Source organism: Anticarsia gemmatalis, chromosome 2 (genome assembly GCF_050436995.1).
Source record: "Anticarsia gemmatalis isolate Benzon Research Colony breed Stoneville strain chromosome 2, ilAntGemm2 primary, whole genome shotgun sequence".
Classification (NCBI taxonomy): Eukaryota; Metazoa; Arthropoda; class Insecta; order Lepidoptera; family Erebidae; genus Anticarsia; species Anticarsia gemmatalis.
The window spans coordinates 871873-893463 of record NC_134746.1 but is presented as its reverse complement, the minus strand read 5'-3'; the positions used below and the strand labels follow the sequence as shown (position 1 = coordinate 893463).

The window sequence follows — 21591 nt, the reverse complement described above, 5'->3', positions numbered from 1 at the left end:
AACTCTTCAGCTTTATAATATTTATATCATATGACTTATTCTCGACAGTCATCGGTACTGTCGAGTATCGAGAGTTTGTAATTTAAAATTTACTGGCAAATTAGTTCCCAATGTGTCCGCTAGGGGTGCAGATCAGATTTTTTATTGAAATTTCTCTATTCGGTTGTCGATAGTTCATAGTGGTAGAGAATCGCGCTATAGAAATTCGGTATGCCTTACTCGTAATTTACCTTGGTTTTCATGGTTCTTTGTCGATCAGGAAGAACAAAATTAAAAAATCTTTAAGATTTTGTTCTGAGAAATATGTTAAGCGAATAATAAAGTTTCCTTAAATCATTATCTCAAGAAAAAAGGTACAAGCAATAAATTAAAGGTTTTGTTGCAAGTCAAAAGTTTTGTTTTCTAATTAAATTCTCAGTACTTTGAGTTTGTAAGTGTGATAGGGATAGGCTCATCTCATTCAATTAGTCGAGAGTAAATAACGTCATTGACAAACTAAGGAAAGACAATATTTGTTTCAAGTTTGATTGTTTTATTATAGGCTTGTTGTTCTGAGATTGATAATGACGAGGTTCCATTACTGAAGTAAAGTTGCAAGAGAGAGTAAATTTTCTTTAGAACCAAGTAACTGTTTTAATAGTAATTAATAATTCAAAAAAAAAAAAAACAAAAAGTTTTTATTTCGTTATTACGCGATTATACAATGTTATACAGTTGGTGGCGTCTCCTTTTAAGCATATGGATGCCTGTGCCAGGAGGCGCTAGGATTTATTAATTGGATTCTTTATGCATCGTGCTAAAATTGAGCACGGCTCAGTGCTTAAACTATGAACGGCTAACAATCACTATCACGTCAAAATAGCTGAAACATTTGGGTAGAATTTTACAGAGAGTTATATTATATTGCTCGGGAAAGAAAATAGGCTTGAATATTCGGTGTTTTTACTAAACCTGATGGTTTCCAATTTTTCTTTTTTCAATATTCATAGAAACAGATTTGATGTAGAATAACAATCATAAAACACTATTTTTATACGTAAAAAAATTGTGAACAGAATAATTTGTGCAACTGGAAAGGTTTTCTAAATAGTTCCTCACATTCAAAACAAGATTGGACTACCGCAGCTGACATTTTTTCTTCCAATATTCTATTTGATATACAACTACCCTCAAAACGTAGAACAGTACACGATACATTTCTTTGTGTCACAGTAAATGTTTATCAAACGAAGGCTTCAATAAAAACAAAGTGCGCATACCTCAGTCGGCATCCTTTTGTAATAGAGAACGTCACAAAAAGGGAAACTTGTCACATTGTTCGCGTTTTCTACTTTATACCGAAATAACTTGATGGGGTGAGCTAGGAGGCAGCTTATTAAAGTGAAATTATTTTATGGAATTTGTCACTTCTTTTGTGGTCTGAGCCCTCGACTAGTGTACCAAACTACATAAGAAGAAGTGTTGAATTCTCGCCGAATTTTCAAACTTAATCTCTATCTCTACCAAGCCACATACTGGTAGAAGATGTTTTGTGGCAGTATATAATAATTATGATTTGTAATATAAAATATATTGCGATTTTTACATCTGGTATGTAGATTCTAGAGATTTACAAATCACAGACTTAATAAAAGCTTTAGACTAGAAAATAAGTCGGTGAAAGAATAAGTCGGTGGAGTGAGAAATAATAAAGGTGGAATAATAATAATTCATTCGGTGCATTTTCCATTAGTCAGATTAATATTGAATCGCATAATACTCATTTTTATTATGGCTTGACCTTTAATCTTTGTTGGTAAAGAAAAAATAAAAGAAAAGAAAAATTACGTTCTAACAATTTTCAATTTAGATTATTTTGAGATAACTACTTTTACAGTCTATTCAGTTTCATCTGTCTTGACATTTGGCGGTTTGAAGTCTTGTGAGGTATTTTTAATATCAAACGCCTAGAATAAAGGCAGCCTGATACCTTCATGTATTGTATCTCCCCACAATACCACGTTTAAATAAGACCCATTCAAAAATAGTACATAACTACATTATGTATAAAGCATAGAGACACTAGCGTTTCAAATGTGTCGCGGTTCCATTACAACCAAATAAGTGCTTCTACGAACTCGATAGCACTCATAACTCATCTCTTATTATCCAATATTATCTTAGCTAAGCTAATTTCATTTCTAAATAGCTCTAAACTGTACCCCTTCTGCGCGGAATCCATTTTAGCCTCAATAAACGCGTACATAATTGTTTGCATTTAACTCAAACGTTATGGTTATCGTTTCTACGTAGATTTTATAGCGCTGACGACGTAAACCCGGGTAAGTTTGGTTTTGCGTTACAGACTTGAAAGTTTTGTTTGAAGACCTACATTGTGGGTGGAGTTTGGATCATTATTTGACCCAATTAGAAGTTTGTTAACTAAATATTAGGCTAATTGATACAATAATATTGTAGTATGTTATTTCAGACGAGCGATTAGGTACAGGCGCTTTCGTTCGCTTGATAAAAGTTGGTTTAAAACTGGTCTTAGAAATAATAAATTCTCACTTGACGGTCAAAAATAACACTGAGAACAAGAAATTATTGTAGGAATGCAACGTTTCTAATCTGCACTCGGCTGGCAAAGTCTTCTTCTACAAGATCACTTTTACTCAAAAATTATACAATTTATAATACGACAAAGAAAATTAAGATATTCATACTTCAATCACGCCAAAAGATTGTACGGATTTAAATATAATTTCCTATTATGCTATTCCTAACGCCTCCCTCGTTTAGGAGCAAACCTTTGGCCAGCAGTGGGACAGTCATGGGTAAAAAAATCATGAGCAATCAATTTTTGGCCCTGTAGGTTGTAAGTTGAAACAAATAAAAAGAAGCTAAACCTTTTTCAAAACACCACACAGTTCTAACAAAACAGACAGATCAATAAACTCGAAGAAACTCATTTGTTACAATAAATAGTCGAACGTCTTCAAAGCGAGTTTGTAACTCCTTTGTTTAAACTAAGACTAATTTTAGCTACGACTAATTGCTTGCGCCACTCGGGTTTTGTTGTAGTACTATGAATGGCTGTATTCAATATCGTTGGATGAAAGTTTTAGATATTTATAGTATCAATTTTATTTATAGCAACAACGACTGTTATACCCGAAGGTGTAGGCAGAGGTGTTTGAATACACCCTCGATTTAGCCCTGTAATATTAGTCCTATGTTATGTGCTATTCTAGAAGCAATCGAGCATAATGTATTCTTTATACCAGGCAAGTATTGTTACTTATTCTTACTTTTTAATCTTTAATTCAAATAACCAACCTCAGGCTACTAATAAGTAGTTCTATTGAAAACATTTCAGTGAGTACTTACTGAAAAAATAAGGACGTTACCTAATCTAGGAATCAAACCCTCAGAGTCGCACAGAGGTAGCAAGATACCGATTTCTAAATATGAGTAAAAATATTATATTAAAGAAGCAACAATAGCAAAGTAGTCTACGTATATCCCTCCGACATTAGTGGTCGACGGTTCGAACCCGAGGCAAAACACGGTTGTTTCAACGGTTAAAAAAACATTGTAATAAAACTTTGCATGCTTTATAATGTCAAATTAAAATATAACAAAACCAAAATCGTTCCCATCTAAATGAATTGTTTATTTACAATTTATATCATGTGTCGTACAAGGAAGCTCCCTCGTTGGGCCGAACATCGTTAATTCCGCTGCGTCCGTCCGTCCGTAATTACTCAGTATTATCTACACGTTTCTGTCCCTACTCACTGGTTTTTTGAGCTTTGCAACACTTGAATTTGTGTCACGCCGTAGGTAACGAAATAATACAATGGAAATTCGGTTGTGACGACCCTTTAACACGTATTTTTAATATTATTAATGCGAAAGCGTATTTTTAACACTCACAATAATAAAAACAAAAAATGTGCTGTTAATATCCAGTATAAATAAATATCCAGCGAAGGGCATTACAAGGTGCAAAATGTGTGTTCTCGTTAATTCCCGTTTTCTTTTATATTATAAAGAATGTATGTAGCTTGTGTGTTGGTTTGCGTGAAAGAATAATCTTTCACGCAAAATCTATTGAACAGATTTGGGTGAGATTTGGAACAAAAATAGTGTATAGCCTCGATTAACTCGTAATATACTCTTTACCCCGAGAAATGGCAAACGAACGACGAAGTTGTTCAAAGTCACTCGTAGAAGCTAGTACAGTATAATAAAGCATTGTTGCACTGTCATTGATCGAACGTTTCTAATAAAACAGGGTTTCAAACGACCAAATGAACACATAAGAAATAACTATTGCAGTTTATAGTAGTTATATTTTTGTTAAGCGCTACCAAAAAAATAACATATCACAGCTATTACAGTTCAAATTCGTTTGTTCTTGAACAGAATTAAGCATAGCATAATAACAGTGAAATAACCAACTCATAATAAAATAACTTACCAATTACCTTTGTAAATTCAAAATAAAGTGGTAAAATTCAGTTTGTAAAACGTTATTACATGCTAAAGGAATGTTTGCACGTCCCTACAATCTCTTTGAAGGCTTAAAAGCATTACATTTGAAATTAAATTAACGCTATTCTATTTATTTAATAATACCTGCAGAACCACACAAACGCTTAAAACGCAAATACCGTTTCGCTTATCATTTTATTTCGCTTAAGCGATATTAAATTAAGTTATTCCGCTTAAGCGGAATATAAGCTTTAGTAATTAAATCAAGTGTTCTCTTAAATTAATTTGTTTTTATTGTTTTGTTTTCGTGGGTTATTTTTATAACCCTCAAGGGGTTGAAATTTTACACCCACGTCAAGTGTTTGTAAGGGACCCTCCCTTACCTTTAATTAATTTAATTTAAATTTTATGTATTTTGTTAGGGTTGTCTGTCATGTTTTCACGCGGATGTGTTTGTACAAATCAGAATGAAAATAACAAGCGTCTTTACACCTTGTGGAGGTCGTTAAACTGGATTTCCTTGTGCTAAAAGATTTTCCTTTAAAGCTCTTTCGTAACATGTCTATTTATAAGACACGTCGGATTTTTACACTGCTATTGCAAGTACTGTGAATTTCAAACCCACACAAAATTGTTAGAACACAAAATGAGTGTTTTGTGATCGACACATACCTATCGGTAAAATATCTTATAACAAGGTATTGCTCTTAAGTTTAAGGCTGATTTAATTCTCCTAAAGGCAGCTAGGCGGTACGAGAAAATCTTTACTAATAGGACTAACCAAGTTAACCGGTGCAATGTCCGAAAGGAAACACATAAGTGAGACTTGTTCTCTTGCATTACTTTGCTACCTCGCACATATTTAGTGGCAATGAAGATAAGATCAAAATCAAACCATTAAATCTTATGATAGTCGTTATAAATTTGTGCCAATACGAAAATAAAATTGTCAACCGCTCAATTTGCCACGTCTTTCGGTCTAGCAACACGTCGCTCAAATTACACTGGCCTTGGTTTCGGCCCCTCGCTCTATCGGTCAAAGCGATTGCTCGATGACGTCATCAGATACCGATACGTCACTGATATTGGTAACACTTAGACGCTATTGTCGTTAAATGGTTAGTTATCAAAATGTCTGTATTCTGACAGGTTTATGGATAGTTAATTTTCTAATTGTTGTATTGTGGAATGTTTATTTATTTGCTTATTATTTTTTTAAGGAGGTCCTGTAGCTTATGCCTGTATGACAATATTATTAGGGGTTTTTAATTCGTTTTAAATGTTATTTGTTTTTAAAATTAAAAAAATGTACTTAGGTATTTTAAATAATAATTTTATTATTTGAGAGATTGTCAGATTCAACTGAAAAGTCTAAATTTTGACCTTGAACTCTTGTAACAGTATGTTCCAGTTTTGAGGAAAGCTGTCTATAAGATAAGATGCAAAAAAAAGTGCAAGTATTTTTTATTTTAAATTTACTTTTTAAATACATTTAACCAATAGGTGACCTTGACCTTGAACTTAGGTTTAAGAAAAGTTTGTAAAATTACACATCTATGTAAAACACGATAAATGTATCAAACCTCCATAAAATATTCAGTCCGATTACATTGGGCTACACTTAGTACAAAACTAAATTATACGCATGTATTCTTAAAAAATACAAAAGAAATTGATAAATTCCAACTTGAAAGTTTCCTTTGATTTCGTTTTATTGTATCTATTCTTATAAAGGGGTGCTCTGACATTTACATAAGTACTTGAATATCTCACGATTGAATGACTTTCGAGTACCTATTTTCAAAGCAGTGACTTTATTATTTTCTCTACTTTTATTACATACTGTTTCTGCAATGTCGTTCACAAAAAGGTGTTTTGCGAATATTAAATTGATACTTACAGACGAGGTATTATTACCTTTGTTTCCCCCTAAAGGGTTAAGCAGGGGTGAAAGCATTTCACTTATATTTTGTCACATTCTATAGGTATGAACGTTTTTGAAATATATTGCTGACTGTTTCTCTTAGATATTTAAAGTGTTTTTACGTATCGTCTATTCTCAATTTTTTGTTCTATAAGCTCTGTTTCATTTAAAATATAAAACTTTACAAGTAAAATGAAAATTGCGACTGTGAAAATTCAATCAATTTATATGATAACGTGTGAAGATTTTTATTCAAATATATTTTATAGGCGACCTTTAGTGATATATTTTTTGTAAAGTGCTAAACATTATCACGTAACACAGTTTATTTTGATGAAATATACGAAAAAAGATATCGTTGAAAATTTTTGATGACGGCGGGATTTTGAAGCAGAATATAAACGCTTTCGTAAATTATGTTAAGAGTATGTAACAACGAAGTCTGAAGACATCTTAAGTTGAATAAATCTTAGCTGAAGTGTATTAATATAATATACAAGAATTTTATAGATAGTTGTTTGTTTATCTTTGGTAATCTTCTTGGCTGTTTGCTAATCAGGCTATTCACAAGTAAATAGAAATGCTGTATAACTAATTTACAGCACAGGAGATCCCCTAAAATTATCAAGTACATAAAAAGAGTCCCATCAATTAATATTTTTTTTCTAATAAACAAAAATATAAATATTTTTCTCACTACATTTACTTAACACTGAAGTAATTCACTGAATAACACTATTCTAGAATCCCAAAATTAGTAAAAAGACACACACTAATCTTCATTTTCTTCCACAGGTTTCCTGAACCCACGTTCAGACGACTACCCACGTTCTCCAGCGAACTACGGGCTGATGGACCAGATAGCAGCCCTGCACTGGATCAAGGAGAACGTGGCCGTCTTCGGCGGAGACCCTACTAACGTGACTCTCATGGGTCATGGCACTGGAGCTGCCTGTGTTCATTTCTTGCTGACTTCTCTGGCTGTGCCCGAAGGTAAGATAGCAGTAAAAAGTTTTTTAAGTTATAGTGATAGGTAATACACGGAGATTAGAGGAACATCATTAAGCTTTTGTATCCCTAAAATTGTGACGAATTAGAACTAGCAAAAATGCAATAGGTTAAATGATTCACATTTCTCAATGAAAAAATAACAAGAAGACCAAAAAATCCTGATGTTACTGGAGTGTGCCGATACCTAATTATTACATTAATAAGCTCAAGTTAAGAAATTGTCGAAAATAAGTATTTTTAGGCTATCTTAAATTCTAGAAACTCCAGACTTTATCAACCAACCCCGAAAATGGTCAACACCAAAACCGAAAACCTTAAATATTTATTCGGTCATCACGGTCACACGCTAGCAAAATTTTGGCACAACCACTCAAGCCTTGCATCGGATCCCCATTACCCTTACTCTCATACATAAACGCTGGATAAGATGTTTGGCATCGTACTAACGTTAATAGCAGTTCGGTTGCGCCTGTCATATCTTCGAGTGGTGAATTTTAAAGATCAACTTGAAGTGGAGTGTTTAAATATTGGAGGCTGTTTCGGTTTTCGTGAGAAGGAATAATACTTTTCGTGTTGTTGTATTTTTGTATGTGTTTGAAATACCTAACTTTATCTCGTATGCAAGTGGTATTTCTTTCACACAGCTATAAAGGAAGTTTCGTGAAACGTTTTTCGTTCTCTTACCAATGATTATTTTACGCTAAAATAGCTGAAACGGTTTTAGTGTGATTAAGTCGGTTGATACATTTTATTCCAGATGTTGGACATGGGCAAGTTTTTCTGTAAAAATGCTAATGAGAATTTACTGCCACTTTGACAAAACTTATTTATGACATGCAATGTTTAATGGCAAAATTGTAGGTAATTTGACCACCAACTCTAGGATCACAGTACGCTTTAAAACAAACATTACACCTTTATGTCCACGAAGCCTAAACTATCGAGCGTAAGCTGCTTCCCCTAGCAATATAACTCGTACTTTTACAGCCGGTCCTGAGTAAACCGAGCTGTATCGGACAATGTTTGTGTTACCTAACATATTAGTTTGTTTTGTTTACCGTTTAACGGGTGATTTGCTTTATTTTACGGATTATAGCCACGTTTCGTGTTGAGGTGTTATAGTCTTTTGATAGTTGTGGTAAGATATTTAACCAAAACTGTCTTTGTAGTCCAATGAGTAAAATGTGTAGAGAGTTGATTAATATGTGGTTTTGATTATCGATATCGAGCTATTAGGGTTTTCTAAGTTTGTTAGGATATTCTTAAGCAGCTCCGAATATAATAATAATATAGAAACTTACCAATATAATATTTTTTGTTGTCGTGTTTTCTTAAAGTAATATATTAAGATTTTAACTCATTTAACTGCTTTTCATTAACCGATAAAAATTAAAATAAATACTTTATCTCAAGTAAAGTAGAATACTCAATTCAACCTTACAATTTCAAATTTCTCGTTATTTTTTTACGGGTCTTAAAATATACAAACACCGCGTATTTATCACATCAAGTTTAATATATTAAAACTCTTTCACTGATTTTGTTTTGGGTCTGTTCCGACCTTAATTCCTAGATTGTTTGAAACAGGCTAATTACCTAGTATTTGTCGAGACTGGTCTTATCTAAGCCTGGGTTCAGACACTCGACATTTTAAGCATTAAGTCCAACGGATTTAATTTCACAGGAATTTTATGTTATTTTCAAAGTCTGTGTAAATAATAAAGCGCGGTTTTGGACTGTATGTTAATGTTGAATTGTTAGGTCCGTAGAATATTTTTTCACCTTTTGTCCAATTATATGGTTTGAAATTTTTAAGCCTGCCTATTTATGGACATCATAATATGAAGATTTAAACGAACAATTTTAAACAAACTAATTGTAAGCGCACTTTGGCAAGAAGAATGCAAACAACGGTTCAGTTTTACATGCTGTCGGCCCACCGAAATAAGAAATATTCTAACACATTAATGTAGAAAATAATTCTTATGATATTAATGACAATTTAAATACTAACACTTAAGTTCTAACAAAGCTATTCTTAAAATTTTACTTTTATCTTGAGCAGTTTTTTAGGTACTCATAACTTACGAGTAAAACGAATTCATCAAAAAATACTTTCATATTCTCAAAATCACAAACCTAAAGCCGTGTTAATTCAGCTTCTTATTTCACCAGTCTAAACTACATGCTCCAACAGCCAAGCGTACAAGACCATCTACTTCAAAAATCCCATATAACCTTGAGAACAAAATTGCCACGGGAGCTAAAGTTCTGTACAAGTTATAATGAAGTTATCGACGCAGCAACTTAACAGCCTCATCGGAAACTTAGCCGGTTAAGTGTCGCATTAAGTTGCAAGTTTAAACTCGACACTGTTCGTGTGTGTAAGATGAGAATTTGATTGGTAATTACTGGATGCGAAATTAATTGGTTCGAAGGTGTTTTGAATTTTGGAGGTATTATTTTCGAAGTGTTTGTTTTGGACAAATATTGATACTAGTGACTGTAGTTCTATGAAATGAATCTGCCAGTAACACGGAAAGAGGTATAACGAAAGAGGATTCACATATAAGATATAAGATTTCCGTTAAAACTTACTAATACAACAAGTTTTAGCTTGTGTTGTGACAGAGCCCTGTATTCTCTTCTAAAACGATGTAAATTACTAGCCAGGTTTCTTAAAGACGATTTTTTTTACGGTCAGTTCAATACGGTGATAATTGTTTTTAATACATTATCTTCCAAAAGTTTCAGTGTGTTGTCTGATGCTTAAACCGTTAAACAACTTGCGTAAGAGACGAATGCTTAAATGATCTTAAACTAAACTACAAGTTACATAAACAATCAGTCTAATAAAGAACCAAACAAAATTCCCACTATCACATTCATAAAACAAAAAACTCCTACAAAATTCTACAAACCACGAACAAGCTCCTATCATCTAATCCTCGTCAGTATTCTGTACGTTCAGCACATAACTTTATAGACGTACACCATAAACTCGCAGGCACCCTCGCCCTTTAACTGGAACTGAACTGAACCAAATACTTGTGGGGAGTTATAACTGAGAGGATTACGTGCTATGGATATGAGAAGTATGAGGCTTATAGGCAAAGTAGCTTGTAACTGTGACTTTTGCTGGGAATATGATGTTCTATGTCAATAACCATTTTTTTGTTGCAATGCAGTAGCGTAGGTTTAAGTATATACCTCCCATAGCATGTCGAAGTAATTTTAGTATTTAGAAAAAAAATGTCTCACTCTTAGACGGTGAAAGAAAACATCGTGAGTAAATCATACATATATGTATAATCGTTCTTATATTTAGTTTTGAAGCGAAACATGTCTCTCTCCTATTCTAGCCCTGCAAAGTGAAATTAAAGTACTCCCTAGTTATTGAAATACGATTAAGTTATGGTAGTAAAATAGCAGTGGAACAGTTGCCTAAAATTTTGATCGTACGACGGTAAAGTAAACATTGTCCTCACTTGTTTTACATTACAAATTCTTCAAAAAGGAAACAATTTCCCTCCGAGGTTTAATCACTAACCATACATAATATCACGTTTTCACAGAAACATGAATATATAAAATGTGCAGAGCCTCCCTTACGTGTCGCGGATAAACCTTGGTATCTCTATAATATCGCTTGAGGTAAGCAGTTGCGGGGCAATGGGAACAGCGAATTATTATGCAGTATTCATCTTGTTATGACGTCATTTTCTTGCTATTAAGATGTGCGTCCTTGAAGTATCTCTCTACCTACCTCAAGAATTTAAATAAGCAAAGCACTAATATATCTGCACAGATATATTTTATTATTTAAACCTGATTTATTAATTAATTAGTTATTTAATAACATCATCATCATTTTGCCAAAAAGCATCCTTCGCTGGAGGAAAATGATCACCATACAATTTCACAACCACAGTTCCTGCTGAACAAATTATTTATGTAGATCGAATGTCATGGGTCAGTCTTGACTGATCAGTCCTCAAGCATTAACAGTAGTATACGAAAGTAGGTAAAAGTAATGTCTAAGTTAATTTGGAAACTATTTTTTTATTGTAAAACAAGCAATAATAGTCAATAGTCAACGTTAATCAGGTCACAACTAACGTAGACATAGATAGCTGAACCTCTAAGCACAAACAAAGCCTTTGAACTTTAAAAGGTCAAAAATCCCAATAAATCGTAAACCAAAACCGCTGCTTCCAAGGCCTCAATATAAGGAAGTAATTTTGAGTTCAGCTCACTCTGAACGCCCGCTCGGCATACCTGATGAAGGGAACAAAACAATTTGGTACCCCAAAACTTTGAAAACTAAAACGAATTTCATACACCTTATATAAACGTCATAAAGACCATTTTTGCACGGCACATGTTGTAATCTAAACTTTGCTGATTTGAATAAAAATAGACTTTATTTGAAAGGAAATAGAGTTGAGTTTTGAATGGGCTTTTGTTAATTTTCTTCTCTTCTATTTATTTGGAATGTTTGCTTATTACGAAAGTGTACGTAATGTGGATGTAATGATGTTTAGGAATTAATGAGTGGCGCAAAGCTAATGTGCAGTTGGAATAAGGAGAATAGAGGTAGTTTATTTAAAAGCAGAATGAAGTAGGTCACGGTTTTTACGTTCCATTGTGAGATAGAATGTTTTGTGTCTATTCTTTTCGCAACAATAATTTACTTTAATGGCACTGGAAATATTGTTTTTCGTACGTATTATAGAAAGTGTATCGACAGTTAGAAAGAAAGATACGTTAGCTTAATATAGGTGAATTTTATTTTGCCAAAAATGTACTTTGCTTTTAACTTTTATGTATATGACTATTAAAATAAGGCAAATTATGAGTTTGTCTCCCCAATAAGGCAAAATACATAAATGTAGATAAGAATATGATTTATAGCAGTCCAAAAATCGGTGACGTGACTTGTACATGACTGTAGGAGCCTATATAGTCAAAATTCCATTGCAAGGGACTAAACTATTCAGTGTCTTCTTTACATTCAGAATGTTTATTTACGTTCAATTTATCTACTCTAAAGCTTAACATTTTATTTTACACAGATATGATCCGACATAAACATCTCTATTGGATTTTGCTATCGAAAGAATTTTCAATGAACAAGTGTCAAGCGATGCAAGCATATTATTGGCACGTTTAATATTTGACACGTTTATGAACCAAATGAATGTCGGAAATATCTGTTGACGGCCGATTAAAGGGATGAATAGGTTTTATATTTTAAATACAGTGCTTTTTTACACTGAATGTGCATTCATGTGCTGTTTGGATGTTCGGATTACTATGTAGTTTTTGTTTTTGACGTTGTTTGTAACATGTTACCTTTTGGTACTACGCACTAACGCTAGTGTGTTATTAGTCTTTCTTGCATACATAAGATCACGCCTGTTAAATCGGAAAGTGTAGTTAGAGGTTGTTGTTATCGTATGGTTATTGGTCAACCTAGTGTCAAAGTTGTTCAAGCCGCCCGTAAGGCCTTTGACATGGCTTAACGACTGTTATCTTAGTAGAAAACAGCCGGGACCGACTTTTTACGTGCCCTCCGAATCACGGAGACGCCCAGTTCAAATACCACTATGCGGTCACCCATCTATAGAGTGACCGCGCCAAGGATTGCTTAACCCACAGATCGTTTACCGACCGGTGAGAGCAACTGGCTATGGGCGCCTCAGTTCGCGCTAGTTAGAGGTGTATAGAATACATCCGCGTTTCGCTATTAACAATCATGTTAGTCCCGTGTGCCTATTGCCTGATAAGAGGAGAAATCCTTATGTACTCTCTAGCATAGCATAATGCTATTTATTTATATTTATAGTCCAAATTTTCGTTTGATTAAAGACTAAATTAAATTGGTCACACATAATGTTAAGAGAAATACAGAATCAGTTTAGTCGTATATCCTGAAAGATCCTATTATCAATGTAATCCGTATTAGTTGAATTAGTAATTGTAGCACTAAATTATGTACCGGCTCATTAGTATCAAATAGCCCTATAATTATATTAATTGTACTCAGTATTTCTACACAACTAACATCATACCACGACTTCGGTTGCATCCAAATTTGAATGTAAAATGTGAAAAGTAGTATATGTATATATTATGTATAAGGTACTTGGTACTCTTGTACCAGATTTCTTAATAATCGAATTTTATTAATTAGGTCAGTTTTCTTAAACATTGCTGTTTATTGTAAAAATACATATTAATTGTAAAAAAATATGGATAACTTTAATATTTAATAATTTCCAACCTAGATGCAATAAACATGTTTAAAAATTTCAGTCTATTGCATAGAATTATTTAATTTTGGGACTTGTAGCAGCTCTAAAGCTAAGGACTGTAATTATAGGACTGAAAATGTTATCTCGAATCTATTTAAATACGATATAATCTATGGAATACAATAAAAACTTTAAAACTAGCATTCACATAAGTAGGGAACTTTATAAACATGAATTAGTTTTAACTCAACACTCGTATAAAAGTTATAAATCAAAATTGTCCTGGGTTCAATTCTCATAAAACCCAAGCAGGGGTGCTTCAATCTGACCCATATTCAAACCATCTGTTAATACAAAACTATTTTATATTACTTCCGAACCATGACGTCATCATAAAAAAGAAAAGAAAATAAATTTTACCCATTACTGTCCCACGGCTTGACTACGGTCTTCTACCAATGAGAGAGGCGTTAAGCTCATCATGCTGACCAAGTGCCGGTTTGGGACTTCACATTCCTTCAATAACTCTACTATATAAATCTCAGACATGCAAGGTTACATCAAAATGTTTTTCTTTACCGTTAGGACAAGTGGTAATTATTTCTAAAATATAACTCCGAAAATTCATTGATGTGAGGTGCCTCATGTTCGAACCTTCGACCACTTGCGTAGAAAGTCCATGGTTTTGACTGTCACTTCTCTGTAAATAGGGGGTTCCATCTGACCAAAATACAGTCAAACCTATTACAAAACTATTCAATATTACTTCCAACCCGTGCCATCATAAAAAAGAAAATAAAAAATAGTACAAAAATATGCTCATCCCCTATCGAAACCAATCCGAATAACTTTCAACTGACCTAGTTGAATGCTATAAACTTAAATATACACCCCTATTCATTCGTTGTACAGTCAGCGACAAAATGCGGTGATTCTATTGTAGTTGACTGAGCAGAATTTGTGATTGTATTGATTTTTGTCACTAATTGTTTTTATTTATAACCATTTGATAAGCTAACTAACATTTAGTATTCATTTGAATAATCAAAAATGATCATTTAAAACAGTAAAATTTTTTAACAATTATATGTACATACAGCACATCTTTTTGTAAACGACCATTGTATAAGGTTAATTAAATAACGAACGAGCCATCAGCAAACACAAAAAAAAACAAATTTATTTATTTGTTGTACATCAATTTTATAACAACTGAAAGCGTCTTGAAAAATTGTTAGAGATTGATACTTTTAACACATTTAATATACAATAAAAACAGTTTTACAAACAATGAACATTACCATTGACTTCTGTCGGTAACTGTACAAGACACGCGTCATCGGTTTTTATAATTTACCGTCGCACGGCGGCTCTACACCGGTAGCCGGCGCTCCACGTAGTCAAATTCAACGATAAAAATCCTCTATCGTGAATCTTTGAATGTATGTATGTCAATTTAGCTTTCGTTATGAAAACTAGAAATGTCAGTTACTATAAGCACATCAGTAGCGCGATGCTCTACAGTCGGTACTCTCGAGTAACGAAAGTTTGACATTTAAAATGTACTGCCAAAATAGTTACTACGACGCCCGTTAGAGGCGCTGATCAGATTTTCATAGAAAATTTCTCGATCACAGGTTGGTTGTCGGTAGTCGTACTAGTAGAGAATTGTGCTACTAGTGTATATTTATATACTTATTGTATTCTGAACATGATGAAATTAAATTCCAAGAGATCCTAAAATCTTGACAATGTACTTAGGATTTCTAGTGAAAATATTTCACTACCCCTTTTTGAGACCACCTGTCACAACTCAGAACTATTTCTACCAATTATCACTACTTCAATTTTATTTACTCTAAATAATCTAACTTCTTCAACAATTGTAGTACAAAATGTTTTACTAAAAGCCTCTATCAGTTGTACGGATCCTTCATCTTTATTCGCAGGAACATTTCCTATAACACAAGTTATATTCAATTCGAGCCGGGATATTCGTACCGCCAACATATTACCTGCAATGGATATATTTTAACAACTTTTGAGATATTGGAAAGGGTTTTGTTAAATGTATGTAGGTCTGGTTTTATGGTGAAGGATAATAGTGCAAAGGTTTATGGGGTACAGCTGCTGAATATTGAATTTGGAGTGTATTTAGTTTGAAAATGCTATTACCGTTCGTTGATACTTCTTACATTTTTATTTTTTGTTTAAACGTAGATGGTTACTAAGTTTATCATCACCGTAATACAGATCTTTTGTAAATATAACTTAGTAAGTAATAAATAATCTAAATTTAATGTGTATAGAGAGCAAGGAATTGTATTAATCGTACCAAGTGGCGTTCTGTGGTCGCTGCCTACCTCTATGAGAAAAAGGAGGCGATTTTATGTTTCTCTATCGATGTATGATATGTATTTTGATATAAAATCGGTGGTAATATGGGTGTTAGAAGAACTATAAATGTGTTGTCCATGTTTGATATAGAATTTAGATGCGATGTGGCTACAATCTAAAATGTTTTTTACAGATTAAATAGTGAGTATAGTGTTAAAAGAATAATAGTTATCAAAATATTAACAGAACAAACAGTAAAACAACCAAATATGCAACATACAACAGACAACATTAAATAGTATCACAAAACTAAAGCTGAAAGGTGCGAAACCAAAACAAAATAAACAAAATCAAATTTGAAACTATACAGACTGCTACTAATCCATGCCAAACAAAATAATTGCTGCGCAAACACTACCCACTTCCATCTACAATTCTATCGAAAGCAAACTCTCTCGGAATATAAACCAAGTCTGCAGTCCGGTCATTAAATTTTTCTATACCAAAACAATATCTTCATTTATTAATGTTTCACTGCACGTACAAAACTGGAGGCTGTATCAACAGCGGTATATTTATTGTTAGTTCCGTAATTAAAACGAGTATTCTACAAGTTTCAGTTGTGCAATTTGTTTTCCAGTTTGTAATTGTTGTTGAATGCCGATGGGAATTGTCATGGTTCGCTGTTTTTAGTTTCGTTATGGTGTTGATTTCAGTACTTGTAACTTTTGGATTCTCGTACCAACTTTTGGTAATTAGTCGCTTTAAGCTTCCAATTTTGTTAAGAGCTGTTTTGCATTGAGTAGATTACTGTTCTGCTTTATGGTCTTTTAGTGAAATTCATACGTTCATTATTTGAGTCAGCGCTACTAATAAAATTACACTTTTTTAATTTCATAAACGTTAGAAATATTGAACATATCGCAAGGCCCGTTAAACCCACGATTACACATCTCAAATAGTTTAAATTCTTTAAATTTTATACTTCCTAATAAAATTATAGTACTGCTTAAAGATTCGCTTACAACAGTAGCTAGTATTTTTACAGAAACAGATTTCATACCAAAACGAACAATAAATCATTGTAAAACCAATTTTTAATAATTCCCTTCTCTCAAAAATTATAAATCTCCAACAAAAAAGGTAAAGCGAAACCATAACCGACGTGTCACGAATCCGAGATAGAACAATAAAAAATATCTACGAACATAAATTACGAGGTTTAAATGAATAATGGTTTCTCTCGGACATATTGAAAGAAAACCTAAAGATATGAAACGATACAAATGTAAAAGAATAAATCTTAAGAATAAAGGCTCCGATAACGAATGCTGAAGAATTGTCTTTAGGTTTTAACACGATGTTGAAGATCAAATAAATTGAAAAGAATGAGCGCGGTCTAAAGAATTGTTGGATTAATTAAGATGAATGATAATTTTTGTGTTAATTTTGTTCATGTAAGATATTAATCTTTGTGTTCATTTTATCCATTTTTTATTAAAAAAAAGGCGTGCTGATGCGGGTTGCAGGTGATGTCACAGAAAAAGCAAGTATATGACATATCAAATGTTCAAGAAATTAAGATTTGATCACATAAAAATGTGCGAATAAGACAACACGCAATTGCGATTTTAATTTCGAACAAATTCAACTCCAATAAAATCCGATCCTCGTCCTAATAAACAACGGCGACCATTCAAAGACGAAGCAAAACAAGCAAAAATATATTTCTACAGGCGGACGATATAAGCAAGTGCTTCAATCCAACGTATGCAACGTTCAAGTCCATGCAATTTCCACTGAATAGAGTTACTATTCATCTTATTTTACGGACACCGACCTAGATTCGAACGTCTGAGAAATGTGGCTATTTTGAACTGGTCACTGCCTTTGTCCGTTCGATCGAATTCAACTGAATGATGACTATCATTTTTGCTTGACGTGTTATGTACGAGATGCTATCTGGGGACTTGATCAGCTCGTGTCCTAGAATAGTCAAAGCCGTTCTGAAGTTATACTATGATGATTGTTATCATCTATGGTATATCTGCTTAAAATTGTTAATCGTGAAAAATCAAAATTGTTATTATATATTATTCTCCAATAAGGCGACATACTTTTTATCATGGATTTTTTTTAAAAAGATACTGTCTGATGATGTCTGGTCTAATCCTACTGATTCTGCCAAAGATAGAATATTTTTTAAACTTCAAAATATTAATTATACGGAGAATTGTGGCATTGATAATAAATGTTTTTTATAAACCGAGAAAAAATTATATAGACTATTTACAGATTCAAAATGATCATACTCTTAATAAAGTCTTCTATTCAAAGCAGATTTACTGGATATAACTGCACTTCTACCGTTTCAAAATGTTAATACCCGGCAAGAATTATATCTTAAGACTTCGTTGGCCGGGACATTCTCGGTCCTTTCTTATTTTGTCTCGTTTCAGTCGCAACTGTAATATTCGCTTATTTTTTAAGTCCATTACTAAAGCCGTACAGAAAATCTCCTTTGAGTTCCATAGGATCTTCGAGATTCCTGCTTGTAATATTTTGTACATTCTTTTGATGTTTATTCATTTTTTAAGATCGCTACATCTAATGTCTGGAGACTTGTTAGGGATTTTTATTTCTGTCTTTTTCTTTTATTACTGTCACTGCTACGGTTGCTATTATATTTTAATGAATTATCGTCTTTTCTCTGATATGTGAACTTGGGAGTTTTTATTTTCCTTCCAGAAAATCCATTTGATTTATACGATGTTTAACGTCGTTTAGCTCTGATAGTGCAATTTCGAGAAACTACAAAAATACATCCATTTTATGTTCTTAAACATTTCTGGACGCTGTGCAGCATATAAATGAGTACTTCTTAACAAGATGTGAATGCAATCTAGCTTCAGATTTTCTCAAGAGCTGCAGAATTTGTTAATTTTATAGTCATTTGGTCGTGTTTGAGATTAAAAATATTGTTGGTCCAGTCTTTTTCATTTGCAATAAAACTCTCTAATTAAGATAAAAATATATTTTGATGCAAACATGATTCATTTAAAAGTTAAAGCAGAAATAGTTTGACGACGTGGCAAGTTAATGAGAGATTTATAATGCGGCAAATATATTTTTCTTGAAGACTGTTGTAGATTACAAGTTTGTTGATGTACCCGGCGGTAGGTTTTAGTCTTTATTTAGTAAAGTTCGTTGAAATTATTTGAGACAGCCTTATAATTTTGTTGATTTATTATTTATCTTAAGAAAATACTTGGACAATCACAAATGGATCCAATTATCAGAAGCAATGATCCAATTAGCCAATATCCTTCCCAATACCCAACATAGTACAAAATCATCGGTTTCCAAATTGTATTTTTTCCCACTCACCAGTTTAACCTTTCATTATCGACTCCCAATTAACAATAATGAAGTCGAAATTAGTGCTTACCATAAAAACGTTTACCAAAACCCTAGAGGGTTTTCCCCAAAAACCCAGTAACACTTCCATTTAGCAAGAAGCTTAAATACCAAGCGACTATTATTGAGATTACCACTTAGTCCAAAATACCTCGCCAGGGAGTTCCGTGGTCGTTTTCACACAATTGAAACTGTTCTGTGTCAATCGAACTTTCTGGAATGGTTCTGCTATAGAAATAACTATCTGCTGTAGAAATTACCATCTAGTTTGATATTTAGTTAACATTTTGGTGTTAAGATTGTGATATGAGTATGATACATCTAAAACTCTTTGGGTTGTGGAATTTAGTTTCTAATTTTCTGCTTTGAAGGGAATAGTGTAATGATGAGTTAGTAACTTTAATATTGTGGTTAAATTTTTTCCGTGAAATATCTTTTTAAAAATGTTTGATTAAGTCTAAACAGGTCACTAAACAATTTTTTTTTTTGTAAAGTTTTTCTAATGTTCGGGATTTTTTAACAGGACAGTTGTTCCATACATTCATACACGTGTCAATTAATTTGAAAGTTACTGTCCCACTTTCTTCAAATTCTACTACTTTGTACACACTTAGAGCGATTTAGCTACAAAGTTACGTATTTCCATACGAACAGCTTAGGACAATAACCCAAGCGTATCTCCGCTTACAGTTTTATTGTGCTCAAAACAGACGATACAAACTATTTGAAGTGTTGACAAGTGAAGCGTTTTGCTACAGTTTCGAGATTTCCCTCGCGAGTGCTTCGGCTTAAAATGTTGACGTTTAGTTGTTCAATGCGAGAGATGCTGATGGTCGAACAAGCTTAAGTGTTTTGGTATGAAACAATTCTTGTTTCAACGATTGAGATGATTTTAGCAATGTTGACGAAGATTCAGAGGTTTCCGATCATTCTGTAAACGTTAACACTACTTTAGATTTCTTTAGGAGTCAGTATTACTGATATTGTAAAAGATAGTGCAAAGTCTTTGGGTATAATGATTTTAGATTACGATTCCAGAACATAATAAGAAAAAAATTTTAAACAGGAATTTTTGACATTCTAGTCTAGCAATAAAGGAAAAATTTTGGTAAATATAACATGAGATAGAACTAAAGTTATTTTTCTTTTGTTACAGGTCTTCTCTTCCATAGAGCTATCCTGATGTCAGGATCTGGACTAAGTCCATGGTCGCTTGTTGCCGACCCCAGTAAATATGCAGCAATAGTTGCAACTCATGCCAACTGTTCACCAGGTAAGGAACTTTCAAATAAAATTGAACTAGATTTTACCTCTCTTAATAACAGCTAGAGTCCGTATTTTTAAAGTGCTCACATTTTTAAAGAACATTAGTAATTGTAAAAAGTGTTTTTCGGTTAAATTCATAACTTAAAAATCTGTTCATACATTTCGAAAACCGAATTTAAAGCACGCGCGCTAACTTAAATTATGTCGTATTTAAAAAGAAATTGATAGACAATTTCACATTCATCATTTCGTGTTTTTACTTACTAGAGATTTCAAGAATTGCACAAAATTGTATTTTAGAAATACAATAGCAATAAGAGAGAAAAATCTAACTGAAATGTTTGTCATCAGAATTGACACCTCCAGCGTTGTTGAGGTGTTTACGAGAGCGGCCGCTAGAGGCGCTACTGTCTGCGCCGGTGCAAGCACCGGATTTCGCGTATGCCTTTGGACCCAGTGTCGACGGTGTTGTTATAGGTAAGATTATAGTCATTAACAAATAGAAATAAGTACTTATCTGTGACAGGTCTTGATGTGAGTCATTTGTGTCTATGACTTTGCATTTACAAATGCCATGAAAACGTAAACTATGATTATGCCTACATATTTATGGATTAAATTAACAGACCACAGTGGTATGGTATATAACACATCACTGAGTTACGGCTCTGTGTAAAAATGTGAGCATACAATTTTTTGCCATTAACTGGTAAGTAGGTTACGCAAAATCTTCACCGTCATTTACACCAACATGAAAAAAGCCTTCAACACAAACAAAAAAAAACATTCTTATTGACAACTTCACTTTGATATCGATACAAAAAAAAAACTAAATACATTTCAACAAAAAGCGGAACGGAACCTCATTTTCTTATTACGTTGAAGCTTCAATAAACTAGT

At 33.1% G+C, this 21591-nt stretch overlaps 1 protein-coding gene across 2 annotated transcripts in view; it reads left to right on the top strand.

Annotated features, from left to right (window-relative positions):
• Positions 1 to 21591, top strand: part of Nlg3 (Neuroligin 3) — a 117017-nt gene that overhangs the window by 78271 nt on the left and 17155 nt on the right. For both annotated transcript variants that reach the window (XM_076123780.1, XM_076123770.1), the window contains exons 4-6: positions 7199 to 7396; positions 20582 to 20698; positions 21043 to 21168. In XM_076123780.1, coding sequence (XP_075979895.1) covers positions 7199 to 7396; positions 20582 to 20698; positions 21043 to 21168 — 441 coding nt within the window. The remainder of the gene's footprint in view (positions 1 to 7198; positions 7397 to 20581; positions 20699 to 21042; positions 21169 to 21591) is intronic.